This window comes from Macrobrachium rosenbergii, chromosome 9 (assembly GCF_040412425.1).
Source record: "Macrobrachium rosenbergii isolate ZJJX-2024 chromosome 9, ASM4041242v1, whole genome shotgun sequence".
Classification (NCBI taxonomy): Eukaryota; Metazoa; Arthropoda; class Malacostraca; order Decapoda; family Palaemonidae; genus Macrobrachium; species Macrobrachium rosenbergii.
Genome location: NC_089749.1, coordinates 18,545,162 through 18,560,161, shown reverse-complemented (window position 1 = coordinate 18,560,161; position 15,000 = coordinate 18,545,162). Strand labels below are relative to the sequence as shown.

General features: G+C 34.2%; 3 protein-coding genes across 3 annotated transcripts in view; 2 read left to right on the top strand and 1 right to left on the bottom strand.

Moving 5' to 3' along the window:
• Nucleotides 1-1,904: 1,904 nt before the first annotated feature.
• On the top strand, nucleotides 1,905-2,540 carry LOC136841899 (pupal cuticle protein Edg-91-like). The gene is made up of 2 exons (XM_067109321.1): nucleotides 1,905-1,976; nucleotides 2,055-2,540. Exons 1-2 carry the CDS (start codon nucleotides 1,905-1,907, stop codon nucleotides 2,538-2,540), a joined length of 558 nt encoding a protein of 185 aa, XP_066965422.1.
• Nucleotides 2,541-7,493: 4,953 nt separating this feature from the next.
• Nucleotides 7,494-7,975, bottom strand: LOC136841898 (uncharacterized). The gene is made up of 2 exons (XM_067109320.1): nucleotides 7,894-7,975; nucleotides 7,494-7,759 (listed from the first exon to the last, which is right to left on the bottom strand). The coding sequence occupies exons 1-2, from the start codon at nucleotides 7,973-7,975 to the stop codon at nucleotides 7,494-7,496; spliced, it is 348 nt and encodes a 115-aa protein (XP_066965421.1).
• A 6,961-nt stretch (nucleotides 7,976-14,936) lies between these two features.
• LOC136842065 (uncharacterized) overlaps nucleotides 14,937-15,000 on the top strand; it is an 8,619-nt gene continuing 8,555 nt past the window's right edge. The window contains exon 1 of the mRNA XM_067109446.1: nucleotides 14,937-15,000. This exon is cut by the window's right edge and continues 10 nt beyond it. Coding sequence (XP_066965547.1) covers nucleotides 14,999-15,000 — 2 coding nt within the window. The 5' untranslated portion in view covers nucleotides 14,937-14,998.

Sequence of the window (15,000 nt, the reverse complement as noted above, 5' to 3'; positions counted from 1 at the left end):
AACAGGAGTGATTCTGTATGCACATTTTAGCAAAATTTTCAAGGGTGTGGCATCTAACTTAAAGATCTTATTCATGACTGACCAGTGGAGGTATCATGTTCAAGAGGACAATGAACTTAGCAGAGTACCGTGACACAATGCTATTTATATAATGAAGAATACCGTTACTAGTACGCTAAGATAAAAAAGATCAAGAAAGTATTTCAATGCACTCGACAAAATCAAGGTCTCGTTAAAAAATTCATGGTCAGTTTTTTTTCTCTCTTGAACTCTGGGTGTGGCTGAGGCCTGAATGGGAACGAATTCCTTTATATTCCTTTGCTATATAAAGGCTTGTCTGCTCTCTAGACTGGCATAGTACCAACAACTGCACTGCTGAGACTTGCAGCAAAGGACTTCAACCATGAGGCAACTGGTGAGTAGTGACGTGAGCATATACTATATATATATATATATATATATATATATATATATATATATATATATATATATATATATATATATATATATATATATATATTATATACATGTATATATATATATATATATATATATATATATATATATATATATATATATATATATATATATATATATATATATATATATATATATATATATATATATGCACATTTTATATATGTGTGTGTGCATATGTTGTAACATATTCAGACAAACAATTACCCCAAAAAGGGTGGCTTAAGACAAAAAACGCTGCAATGGTCACGGCCAAATCCATACTTTAAAATGATATATCACAGCTGAACCCACGTACAGAAAACTTCCTCAACATTATATACTTCACAAAACTAGACAAAGTGTTCACTGCGCATCGAGCCCCCTAAAATCTATGCATCATTTGCTGCTATCTTGCATGTACTCTTTTATTTCTCTTCCCAGACATATGCAATTCTAAGATAATCTGTAAAGCTCTTGGTAATTCTAAGACCATTAAGAAAAGATTAGTGAAGTTAGTGACAAAGTATCTATGGAACCTCATATTCTAGTTTAATTACAGGGTGTGAGGGAGGATAATCAATTTTGACAGGACATTAGTCGCTTTGCTTAGCGTTAAAAGTATTTAAGACTATGCTGGTATATTTAAAGAAAATATCATCGATTATATTATGCCAGAAACTATTCAGTAGTATGAAGAATTTCTTTGAAAATACTGTGTATTTTATATTAATACAATGCCTTCCAATGTTCAAGAGTATCATAGTAAAACCAAGCAATGGACGTTTGCAGTAATTCATGAATATGACGGATTACATTTTTAAAGACATAAATATTTGTGAATACATAGAGCATGTATATGAATTGTAGATTCATAATTACTTGCATGTGTGATTAGAGAATGTTAAATACCACTCTTTTCATATTTCAAAACAATTCAGCATAATACACACTGAAAACATTAATCTTCATCATACACCCATCCCTCTGTCTGTCTCTGTTTGTCTGACTGTCTGTCTGTCTGTGTTTATATGACTTCTAAGTATACTTTTCACTCCAGATCGCTCTCCTGTTTGTGACCTTAGTTACTGACGCAGCTCCCGGAATTGGCTATGGTCTTGGAGGGCTTGGCTTAGGCCTGAACGGTGGATTCGGTGGAGGATATGGAGGCTACGGTGGTCTGTTGGGTGCTGGAAACTACGCCAATGGATACAGCCATTCCACTGGATACAACCATCGGAAACCACTTCCTGAAAGGCTTTGGAGGAGCTGGTGGGTTGAAACACGGTCATCTTAACAAACACTTCCTTGGCAAACGAAGTGCTGATCCAGAGCCAGGATTACTAGGGGGTCTAGGATATGGAGGCCTTGGACTTGGAGGTCTTGGCTTAAATGGTGGGTTTGGTGGTGGCTATGGTGGAAATGTGGAGGCTCTGAGCGCGGTAATTATGCTAATGGATACAGCCATTCCCAATGGATGTCACGGAAACCATATTGGAGGAGGATCTGGCGATTGGGAGGTATTGCAACATCATTTGAATCAAACACTTTTCGGGAAACGAAGTGCTGATCCTGGCCCAAGTTACTAGGAGGTCTAGGATGGTGGAGGCTCTGGACTTGGAGGTCTTGGCTTAAATGGTGGATTTGGTGGTGGCTATGGCGGCTATGGAGGGCTCTTGAGCGCCGGTAACTATGCCAATGGATACAGCCATTCCAATGGATACAGCCATGGAAACCATATTGGAGGAGGATTCAAGGGATTGGGAGGCATCACGAATGGTCATCTTAACAAGCACTTCCTCGGGAAACGAAGTGCTGATCCAGAGCCTGGATTACTAGGAGGTCTAGGATATGGAGGCCTTGGACTTGGAGGTCTTGGCTTAAACGGTGGATTCGGTGGTGGCTATGGCGGCTACGGAGGGCTCTTGAGTGCTGGAAACTACGCCAATGGATACAGCCACTCCAATGGATACAGTCATGGAAACCACATTGGAGGAGGATTCAAGGGCTTGGGAGGTATTGCAAATGGTCATCTTAACAAACACTTCCTTGGATCCAGAACGCCAGGAGGTTCGAGGACATGATCCTGGAGCCTGAATGGTGAATATGAGTCTGAAACATGCCATGGATACAGCCACAATGGAGCAGATTGTCCATTGCAATGGTCATCTTAACAAACACTCGGGAAACGAAGTTGATCCAGATAAGACATCATTAAGCAGAAACTTCATGACAGAAATATGAGTCTACAGACTGGTTATAATTCAAAATTAACTCTTCCTTCTGAATATCGTATGCTGTTATGAAAATAAATTCATATTTTTGCAGCAAAATTATGTTGTTTTTTATACACCATTACTTCCAAAAAAGCTGTACTAAAGACAGCCACATAGGTTCAAAGGTTCATCGTCTGGTGGGGTGGTGGTAGGGGGGCTGGGAGGGAGTGTCTTGGAGTTTGTTAACAGACGATCAAGGATTATCTAGTGGTCAATCTCCTATGGTTTGTATCTTGACACTTAAGATTATAGTCGACTGTGATAAGTCTCAGAGCGATTGAAGGGCCCCTTCTTGATTGACTTAGTTAGAAGCACTGTAGTCGACTGTGATAAGTCACATTGAGTGGGGCTAGCAACCATATCCGTAGAGGCTTGTTGAGAGCTGTATAGTTAACGCCCTTTGGTGCTAACACCTGTAAGGGTTAAAGGCGTCGCAGAAAGTGCGGATGACATTAACCATGTCCACGACAGTTGTGTTTCGAGACTGGGAGAGTTGCTTGAGCACAGTTGACAGGCGATTTATTTTTAATAAAGAATGAAAGCAAACAATAAAAAGATACTGAGTTTAAAGAATCATTCGAGAGAGTTAACCCTTATTATGATACATATGGATTTACCTTACAGTTCAACAGTACAGTTATGAAGAAAATATGAAGCAATAAAAACAAAAAAATAATAAAGAAGAGAATGGCGCGGGGTCTACGTAATTCCGTGTGGGAATTACGTAGGGGAGACTAAGAAAACTGGAAGTTCGTAAAAAATAAGAATAAGACCAGTAAACACATGAGACAGAAATAATATATTAGCTGTACATTCTTTAGATGGAAGTCAGGATGAATTTAGAAGTGAGCAAATACATAAGTAAAGGTAAAGAAGCAAAAATAAATAAATAATAAAAAACAAAGACACAGAATAATAGAAGGGACAATTAAAGACTTTCGACCTCCAATGTCGAGAAACAAAACATTTAGCAGCTTTGATAACATCAGTAACACATTAGTCCTAAATGAATTAGGTTCATTAAATCTGGTCAAAAGATCAAAGCGCCTAGCGCAGCTAACGGAAAGCGAGAGAGGGATTACTGGAATCCCCAGACTGGGAGAAGGTACAGGATTAACGAGGACCCCGATTAGGTATACAACAGACCGTGGACGAAATCAAGCATTAGAAGATATACAGTATAAACAGGGGGTCATCGGACTCAAGATCATATATCACAAGGACACTCTGAAGATGGCAGAAGGAGCGGCCGTGTTAGTGCATGTTAAAAATAGTTAAAATGTAAAATATAATATATAAAAAAAATAAAAAATATATATATATATATATATATATATATATATATATATATATATATATATATAATAAGAAGAAAAATAAAAAACAAACTTTACTTATGTTTTTTTTTTTGTCCTTTTTCACTTAATGCGCTTTTTTTTTTTTTTTTTACCTTTCCATAAATGTGTTTTTTTTTTTTTTTTTAATTTTTCTGGGTCTTTTCTTCTTTTCACTTAATGCATTTTTTTGCTTTTCACTTATTTATCTTTTTTTCCTGTTTACTTAATGTGTTTTTTCTATCTTTTCATTTGATGTGTCTTTCTCCTTGTTCACTTAATGGGTTTTTTTTACCTTTTTACTTAATGGGTTTTTGTCCTTTTCACTTAATGTGATTTTTTTACCTTTCACTTATTGGGTCTTTTTCTCCTTTTCACCTAATGTGTTTTTAGACATTTTCACTTTATGTGTCTTTTTTCCTGTTCACTTTAACGTGTTTTTTCTATCTTTTCACTTAATGGATCTTTTTCTCTTTTTCACTTAATCTGTCTTTTTTCCTGTTCATTTAATGGTTTTTTCCTTCTATTCACTTAATTTGCCTTTTTCTCCCGTTCACTTAAAATCTTTTTATAATATTCATTTAATGTGTTCTTTTACTACCTTATCACTTAATGAGTATTTTTCCATTCTCACTATTATGTCTTTTCCATTCACTCTAGTGCATTTTTTTTTTTACCTGTTTCATGTTTTTTTTTTTATTTCACTTAGTCTTTTCACTTGACAGGTATTTTTCTCCTTTTCACTTAATGTGTTTTATCTACTTTTCACTTAATGTGTTTTTTTCTACATTTTCACTTAGTGTGTCTTTTTCTATTTTTCACTTAATGTGTTTTTTTTACATTTTCACTTGATGGGTCTTTTTCTCCTTTCCGCTCAGTGTGTTTTTTACAACATTTTCACTTTTTGTGTCTTTTTCTACTCTTCACTTAATGTGTTTTTTCTACATTTTCACTTAGTGTGTCTTTTCCAACTTTTTATTTAACGTGTTTTTTCTACATTTTCACTTGAGGGGTCATTTTCTCCCGTTCACTTAATAACTTTTTCTAATATTCACTTAATGTGTCTTGTTCTACTTTTCACTTAATGTATTTTTCTACTTTTCGCTTAATGTATTTTTTCTACTTTTCGCTTAATGGTTTTTTCTACTTTTTGCTTAATGGTTTTTTTCTTCATTTCACTAAATGTATCTTTTTCTACTTTTCACTTAATGTGTCTTTTTCTACTTTTCACTTAATGTGTATTTTTCTACTTTTCACTTAATATGTCTTTTTCTACTTTTCACTTAATGTGTCTTTTTCTACTTTTCACTTAATGTGTTTTCTACAGTTTCACTTAATATGTCTGTTTCTTTACTCTTCTACTTAATGTGTCTTTTCACTTTAACTTTAATGTGTTTTTTCTACCTTTTCACTTAATGTGTCTTTTCTTCTGTCTCACTTAATGTGTCTTTTCAATCTTTCACTTAATATGTCTTTTTGTAGTTCACCTATATTTTTTATCACTAATGTGTCTTTTTCAACTTGAATTTCACTTAGTCTTTGTCTCCTAATATCTTTTTATTGAATGTACCTTATTTTTCATTTTCTTTTCACTAGGAGTGAATTTTTTTACCTAATGGAGTGGTTTTTTCCTTCCACTTAGTCTTTTCTTCATTTTACCTAGTCTTTTTCTCCTCTTCACTTAATGGGTCTTTCTCTCATTTTACTATACTTCTAGTTCTAATGAGGAGCGTAAATTCATAAAGGCCAGTAGAGGCATTCAAGCAAGAATCAGTCGCATGGACATCGTTTTTCTTCTGACCTTGAAAAACAAGGCCTTAAAATTGCTTTATCGCTTCATCAGGGTAGACTTTCAAAGATAGCCTTTTAAAGATAGTCTTTATATAATGAAATTATATATATATATATATATATATATATATATATATATATATATATATATATATATACATATTTGGCAGCTTTCCACTACTAATGAAAACTTCTGACATGAAGTGCTTTAAATAATAAATTCTGTCGCCTATTAAATCCACATATATGATCTAGTTACCTTTGGTTGCTGAATCTTCCAGTTCTCTGATAATATGTATTAGTAGATATGATTTATATTAATAAATTTTATTTATTTTCATGAAACAGAGACAGTCTGCGGGGAATAAACCCCTTCATTTACACTTTCAGAGGCCAGTCCAAGGTCGATTTCTCTCACCACTAGTTTTACTGTACCTCTTTTCATATTCTTTTTCTTCCATCTTACTTTCCACCCTCTCCTAAATAACTGATTCATATTGCAACTGTGAGGTTTTCCTCCTGTTACATCTTTCAAGCTTTTACAGTCAATTTCACCCAGTTGAATGACCTCATCCTGGTGCTATGTCTGGCCAAATTTAACATTCAGTTCAGTCTACGGTTCAACCCATCACTAGCCCATACATACAGTGAGCTTAGGATGAAGATATAGTGCCACTGTATGATCATCGGTAATGTCCCCAGGTATGATTACATTAGTCTGAATATGAGACATTAGGCAAATTATATCTTTACCTTAAATAAAAACGTTTTCTATGATTCACATCCATGTCCTATGTTATTAAAAATATTTATAACTGTTTTGATAGCTAACAGTCTTTTTCTGAGAGACCTTTAGGATCTGGTCATTTGTTACTTAAAAGGATAATTTGAGATCATTCACCAAAATAAGAGCATAGACTACAAGCTCTGCCAGGGTGAGCGATCTATTCCAAAATAATCCTTTATCTCCATAAATTACTTTCCTATCTCTTCCAAATTATATTCACTTGTTGCCACACAAGACCAAAATTTGAACAAATAAAAAAAAAATTCCATAGCTACATTTCGTTTCATTGGGCGCACAAACACACACAAAAATCAAACAATAACACAGCTTTCTTGGTGGAAATATATATTGTTAACATGCTTATATCACTGGTCTAATGAACCTTGAATCAGGTCAGAATTTGGCTGGGTGACCACCACGAAATGTCAAAAACTTTTGGATCATTATCCTCTAAACATCTATGGGATGTGTGGGGACGAAAACTCCTATATATATATATATATATATATATATATATATATATATATATATATATATATATATATATATATATGTATATATATGATATATATATATATATATATATATATATAAAATATATATATATATATATATAACTTAATTTCTTTCTAATTGTATACTAAGGTAACGAAATAAGAAAAATAAACCAAGATACATGTTCCAAAAAAATAAAGATATATTTGTATATATAGATATATATTATAAGAAAAATATACTTAGCAAGTATCTAATATATATGAGACTCATTTCTATCACACTGGTTACTACTATCTCATTCATCTCCACAAACATCAAATGATAAAGTGTTCCCGAGTCTACAAAGATTCCTTAATCGGACTCGGGCTCTTGGTCAACACTTCGCTTCCCGAGGAAGAATTTCTTGAGATGGCCAGTCCCAAGACCTCCCAGTCCCTTGAACCCTCCTCCAATGTGGGTTCCATGGCTGTACCCCTTGGAATGGCTGAATCCATTGGCATAGTTCTTGATGCCCAGGAGACCGCCTTTTCCCCCGAATCCGCCTCCGAATCCACCGTTGAATCCTAAGCCTCCGAGTCCAATTCTCCATCCCTGGCTTCGATCAGCACTTCTGCTTCCTGGGAGGGTTTGGTTAAGATGGCCGAATTTCAGCCCACCCAGTCCTCCTGAACAACTCTTAAGGATGTGGCTCTGTTTGATCCATTGGAGTGGCTGAATCCATTGGCGTAGTTTCCAGCACTCAAGAGCCCACCTTTTGCACCGAATCCACCACCGAATCCACCGAATCCTCCTAAGCCTCCGAGACCTAGGCCTAAGCCACCCCAGACCAGCATCAAGGACACAAATGAACAGAGTGCGATCTATAATAGGTACAAAAATCAATCAATTAGAGAGAGAGAGAGAGAGAGAGAGAGAGAGAGAGAGAGAGAGAGAGAGAGAGAGAGAGAGAGAGAGGGAGTGTATATGGGTGTATATCTGTACATTTCTGTAACATCCTGTTTCTAAGTTTAGAACAGAATGGGAATGTATATAGTTTAGAATAGAATGGGAATGTTATATATATATATATATATATATATATATATATATATATATATATATATATATATATATATATATATGTATATAGATATGTATATATAATATATACATACATATATATATATATATATATATATATATATATATATATATATATATATATATATACCTACAGGATAGATGATATATGAGAAGAGAGAGAGAGAGAGAGAGAGAGAGAGAGAGAGAGAGAGAGAGAGAGAGAATACCTAATTATACCTGCTGGTAAATGAAAGTCGCATTTGCAAATATAAAGGTAAATGAAATCACCCAAGAAATGTAAATCAAACGCACTCATAAATGGCACGCATAAATTATTTGAATGCACACTGCACATGCTTTATTCACCGACAGATATTTCCTGGAAAGAACAACCCTTCATTATTTATAAATCAACGTCAATGTCCGTCGATGACTCTGCTGCACAGTGATTGATTTTATCCATCGACAGAACCGAACTTTTTACTGTAAATCCATTAAAGAAACATTTACATCATATTTCATTCAAGTTTCTTGAAAGACTGTGATAGACCGTGGCTTTAATATTCCATAAATGTTATCAAATGTCATATGCATTTAAACTTACAAAGAACCCTAACAAAGAGCGACTTGCATTCTCCATCAAAATATCCTTTACACCGAAACCGTCAGTTATCATTAGTTAAACCAGTGAATAAAAAACATCTGAAGTTTTATTGATTCAGTTCTCATAATTTCGTCGGATTTTTCCTCCGTTTTTTAAAACATTATTTTCTAGAGCATTACAGGTGACCTTGGAATAATATCAAGGTATACTTGTGCGCATATTCACGATATACTGTTTCTTGGTATATTCTCTCTCTCTCTCTCTCTCTCTCTCTCATTTTCTCTTCATTAAGCTGTTTTCCAAGCGAAGAAAGCGCAATGATCACAGCCACATTCTCACTTAAATTGCTAGAGCGTTCATGAACCAGCTTTGTAGAAACCTTCCATAGAACAGATACAGAAGGCTTACCAGTAACACACTTAATTCCCATAATTACACTGCGCCACTCACCTCTATCCTACATGCATGCTCTCGCTTCATAGGTGATGAGGCCCCTCCTGCTCAATACCTTTTCCATCTGTCTGTTCATCCATTTCTAAGTCTTTCTCTCCCAATACTTCCAAACTTTATACGCTCTTATGCTCTTCATCAACTTATCATCGTCCATTCTTTCCACATGACTGAACCATCTCAGACCACCTGATCCACCCTTTTACCTACGGTAACTCTTTCACCATTTCTCTTATGTATTTCCTTATATCTCACTCTATTCTTCTTCTACTGCACACATACTTATATAAATATACTCACACACAGATATATACATATGTATGTATGTGTGTGTGTAAATGTGTGTGCGTGTGTATGCATGTAAGTATATGTTTATATATATATATATATATATATATATATATATATATATATATATATATATATATATATATATATATATATATATATATATATATATATATATATATATATATATCATATATATATATATATATATATATATATATATATATATATATATATATATATATATATATACATATATATATATATATATATATATCGTGCGTGTAAGTATATGTTTATAGTGAAAGAGTGTATGTGTCTGCTTGATGTAAATATCGAAAACTGAGTTTTTGTCTTACCAAAGTTCTCATGGTTACAGCTTCCAACTGCAGGTCTTAGTAAGGCGAGGGCTGTTCGCTTTATGCCAATCCGAGTCTTTTCTCGCCTTTATATATGAAAGGAAAATAAAGGAATTCTTCTTCTTCTTCTCGAAATCACTCTCAGCCACACCCAGAGGTCAAGGCAGGACAACACTGACATTGAATTTCTCGAGAGTATGCGACCTTGATTTAGATGACGACCTTGATAATTTTTTGCCAGATTTATGTTATATATTTTGTAAATATCAGTATCGAGAGCCCTCAATTGTTTTTTATTTTATATTTTAGTGTCTCTTTCTCTAACCCCTCCCTCCGCGCTATCTCTCTCTATCTCTCTCTCTCTCTAAGCTTAAGCTTTTTACAGCTTTTCTTTTATTGTTTAGTTGTTTAACCTTGACTTTGATCTTCGTTATTGTAAACAGATTTATATTTATTCTTTCAGCTTTTAAAACAAAAGTTTTTAAGATAAAAGCAGAAATGATGGCAGGCTTAAATCTTATTTTGTTAAAATTTATACGAGAAAATTATTCATCTTTTAAAAGTTTTTTTTAACTCTTTGTACCTAGAAATATTTTATTTGTTTTTGACGAGGGATATTTTCAAACTAACTGCAGGATTATGGAATAAAGTCTGTTGTTTAGCCGTTAATTATTTCGATATACAGCCTACAGTTTGTTAAATCAAAATAGAGGCAATATATTTTCCCTTTCATATTTGAAAGAAAAATTATCGGAATATATTCTTGTGTATTCCTTCCTGATGACTTTAATTTCTCTGTCTGTCTGTCTGTCTGTCTGTCTGTCTGTCTGTCTCTCTCTCTCTCTCTCTCTCTCTCTCTCTCTCTCTCTCTCTCTCTCTCCCTGTCTTGACAGGTGAATGGTGATTAAGGTTTTAAAGAAAAATTAAAATATTAACTCTTATTCTGACCGTTGTAAATTACCTGAAATATTTATGTACCCTGTCAGTCATCTTTATATGGCATAAACTTTCTAATAATAATAATAATAATAATAATAATAATAATAATAATAAATAATAATAATAATAATAATAATAATAATAATAATCTCTATTTCAGTTTAGGGCCATATACAGGGAATATACAAAGTAGAGACAATACAATACACCTAATTTAAATAAACGCGATAAAAGGACAAAAACGGTAATCGGCCATCCCCAAACAGTTGCTGAGGTAATAGTAATAATAGCATTCATAATAAAAAGGAAGATAATAATCATAATGAAATAAAATAGCAAACATAAGAAAAATGATAGTGATGATAAGAGCAGTAGCAAACAATTAATTTTCAGCTGCAGACATTAGGTGATTAGAGAATTCAGGCCAAGAATGCTAAATAAGGGACTGAAAAAGCAAGCCTCAGTAATAATAATAATAATAATAATAATAATAATATACGTAGAAGCCCCTCTCTCTAACAGGCAGTGTTGAATATTCAATAATAATAATAATAATAATAACAGATTCTGGCGATAATGCTTAATAATTGCACAGTAGCTTTATGTTAAACCTTTTCAGTCTTCGTCACTCCGCACATCGTAATTCAGCAGTTCTTCATTTCGCAGCCAGCCATCCATTTTCCTTTCAAATACACTTAACATCCACATTTCTTCATTATATTTCCACACAGCAGAGCGAACTCGGCATTTCTGTTTTAAATGGCAAGGTACACCGCTGTTGATAATCCTCTGTTCTCCATCATCTGCAGAATTCACTGTGCGTATTTTGGGCTCGTTTATTTCGAGTTTACTTTATCTCATTCTGCTTCCATCTGGAATAATTACTGTATTCCAGGATGAATGTAGGAGTCTACGTCTTATTCTATTTCACTCTCCGTTCTAACATACCTTGTTTCTGTTTTATCTCGCACCTAAACCTTCCCTTATCCCTTTCCTGCCTTTGTTATTCCACATTTCCACATTAAAATTCTCATTTCTGTCACGCGAAGCCATCTCTCTCTCTCTCTCTCTCTCTCTCTCTCTCTCTCTCTCTCTCTCTCTCTCTCCCTTTTTAAATAAATGCATAAATATATACAGTAGATAAAATATATTTATGTAAACAGTATATATATATATATATGTATATAGTGTTATATATACATTCATGATGTTTCAGCCCCTGTACAGCAATTGTTTCCAATTACCATATCTTTAACCTTGCACTAATTCTAATAATGAATATACCAGATACCTTTTTTGTTCTTTATCTATCATGCCTGGACAGTCTGCGTCACCTCTGCATATAAATCACTGGACAAACTAGAAGGCATGTGGACCAATTCCATCTGAATCTTCCCACTGTATTTCATTCTCTCTCCTGTAAGCAGACTTCAAGATTTCCGATTTACATAAAATTCTCAGGTTTCGTTTCTCTTCGAGTCCATCTTCAGTCCGTTGCCCTTCGTGTCCTTTTTTCCCATATTCTAATTTCCGCTCCATCTCCTCTCCATAGGGTTGCACTTTGCAATATCATCTTCAAACGGCATCGACCCGGGTGAATGGATCGTCTTCCTATGGGATATGATCGGATGTCTTAGGGAAGATCCTTGATCCAATATGGCGTCTATGGGAAACTTGGCAGCTTCCGCGTCAGTCACACTACTCTTGACCTAGGTGTTTTTGCGCATTCGTACAAACCTTAGACTAATTTATAGTTTTGTTTTTATCCTGTTCTCTCGTACATCCCCAAACTCCCTAGAGTTTCAACTTACTGTCTTCTAGGTCTATGCAACCCCTCAGGTACACATTTTTCAAAACATCCACTGATGAGAATTATAGTTTGTTATTATCCTGTTCTCTCATTCATCTCCAAATTCCCTAGAGTTTGGAACTTTTACTCGTCTTCTCTAGGTCTATGCAACCCACGTATAGGCCTATGCATTTTTGAAATACTTCCCCATCTCTCAATCAAAGCGCAAAAATTGCATATCCTATCTCCCTTTTGTCGACATGAAATCGAACTAATCCTCCATTATTATCGTCTCGTCTCTGAGTATCCTCTCCAGAATCTTTTCTGCGTGAGTTGACAACTGAACACCAAAACAATTATGCCGAATCAACTGAGCACCACCCTGTCGGCACTGCTAAGCGCCACGAAAACTGAGGGCTGCTGGCATTTAGGCGCCAGCCAACAATTAAGCGCCAAAACTGGAGTGCAATAATACGATTGGGCCACTGCAATCAATTGCAACGACAATTGATTGCAACAGGGTAACAGAGTGCCACTACAACTGAGGGCCCTGACAGTTGAACAAAACGGCCTCGAATAAAACTAGAACTATTTTTGAAATATATTCCGTTAAAGATGACAGTTGTGAACCAAATAAGTTCACGACAGGAAACAGGGTTTTAAATAGTTTGTTAAACGAAGGAAAACAAACAACAATAAAACACAAATCAAATATTCTTTTGAATGAAAAGAAGTATGAAAATGAATGTACTAGAATACAGAATTTCAAAGCAACTTCATTTTCTGTAATGGCTTGTTAGTTCGATTATACATGTTTTAATTTATTTATAACCAACGACCATTCTTAAAATTCTATTGCATATTACTCTACAAAAGTCTCTATTCACCTCTGCGTTTATAAATGGTGAAATGAAAGCCGACTGAAATTTGCAATGTTTGTTAGAGGGTACCTTCAATATACCCCCAAACAATCAGAAAATAGCCCTCTCTATTTAAACTGCCAGTTCGCGTGTCTTCAACTTTAAATTATCTAGTTCTTTAGGGATGATTCAAATACACATTCATGTCATTTGCTGGTGTAAATGCTATCTTTCTGGGAACACCAGTTTAACAGTTCTCTTACGAGCAAATCGCATACGAAGGGAAGTTTACGGTTATATTTTGACAAAGGAAATTGTACGCAAAGTATCGAGAAAATCAGTGACTTATGATATTGAGAGTTTCTTTTGGTGATAACTATGGAATGTTGTATTTTGATGAATTATAAGAAATATGTTCAAATCAAACCTTCTAACGAATAATAAATAATACTTTTTACGTTGATAACTAATGCAATGTCATATTTTGATGCGGTGTGAGAAATACATTCAAACTAAATCTTTGCTAACGAATAATACTTTTCAGTAACACGTCCACAAAGGTGTAATTTACCAAAAGCGTTGAATTCAATATTCAGTTGCCATTCAGTTTCCGTCCTTGGTTTTGTTTTGCCATCGGAAAGAACTCTAAGTCATAGTTTATTTAGATTTATGGGCAGCAAAGTATACCGGAAGTTGAGGAAGCAGGAATGATAGCAAAAATGAAAATAAGGAAACTGATAAAATGCGAACCGACTGATAGAGAGAGACCGAGAAAGGGAGAATAATACATCTATATATCTATTTATATATTTATTTATATCTATCTATCTGTCTGTCTATCTATCTATATAAATATAAGTGTGCGTGTGTGTGTGTGCTTGCTTCCAGCCACGATTCGAACCGATATTGTTCAGGTTTGATACAGATTTGTCTGTGAATTATCCAACTGCCCATTAAGAGAGAAAAATTGGTTTTCAGTCACCTGTATGATACTATGGTAGCTCTGATGCTAATTCATATTTACATATACATATATATATGTGTGAATGTTTGTATATATGTGTATGCATGTATATATACATATATACACAAACACATATACATATATATATATATATAATATAGTCTATATATATATATATATATATATATATATATATATATATATATATATATGTATATATATATATATATATATATATATATACATTGTAGAGTATATATACTTTTATATTTACATAAATACAAGAGAAAATTCTAAAGCAAACAGATATAGATTTGAGAGGAATTTCAAGGTCCTCTTCTAAATCAATGTCATGTTTACAATCAGAGAAATTCATGGTCAATGTTAGCCCGTCTCGGGCTCTCTGGGCGTGGCTGCGGCCTGACCGGGACAACAGAATTCCTTTATATTCCTTTCACATATATAAAGGCAGGACTCATATCGGATTGACACAAGTTGCACAAGCGTCATCCTGTAGATATCTGCTGTGAAGAATCTAGCCAT

Excerpts from the sequence above, each read along its gene's own strand:
- LOC136841899 (XM_067109321.1), top strand. The coding sequence starts at position 1,905 with ATGCTAATGGATACAGCCATTCCCAATGGATGTCACGGAAACCATATT. Across the intron at positions 1,977-2,054 it reads GAGGATCTGGCGATTGGGAG|GATGGTGGAGGCTCTGGACT; the intron begins GTATTGCAACAT and ends TAGGAGGTCTAG.
- LOC136841898 (XM_067109320.1), bottom strand. The coding sequence starts at position 7,975 with ATGCTGGTCTGGGGTGGCTTAGGCCTAGGTCTCGGAGGCTTAGGAGGA. Across the intron at positions 7,760-7,893 it reads TGGTGGATTCGGTGCAAAAG|GAAGCAGAAGTGCTGATCGA; the intron begins GTGGGCTCTTGA and ends AAACCCTCCCAG.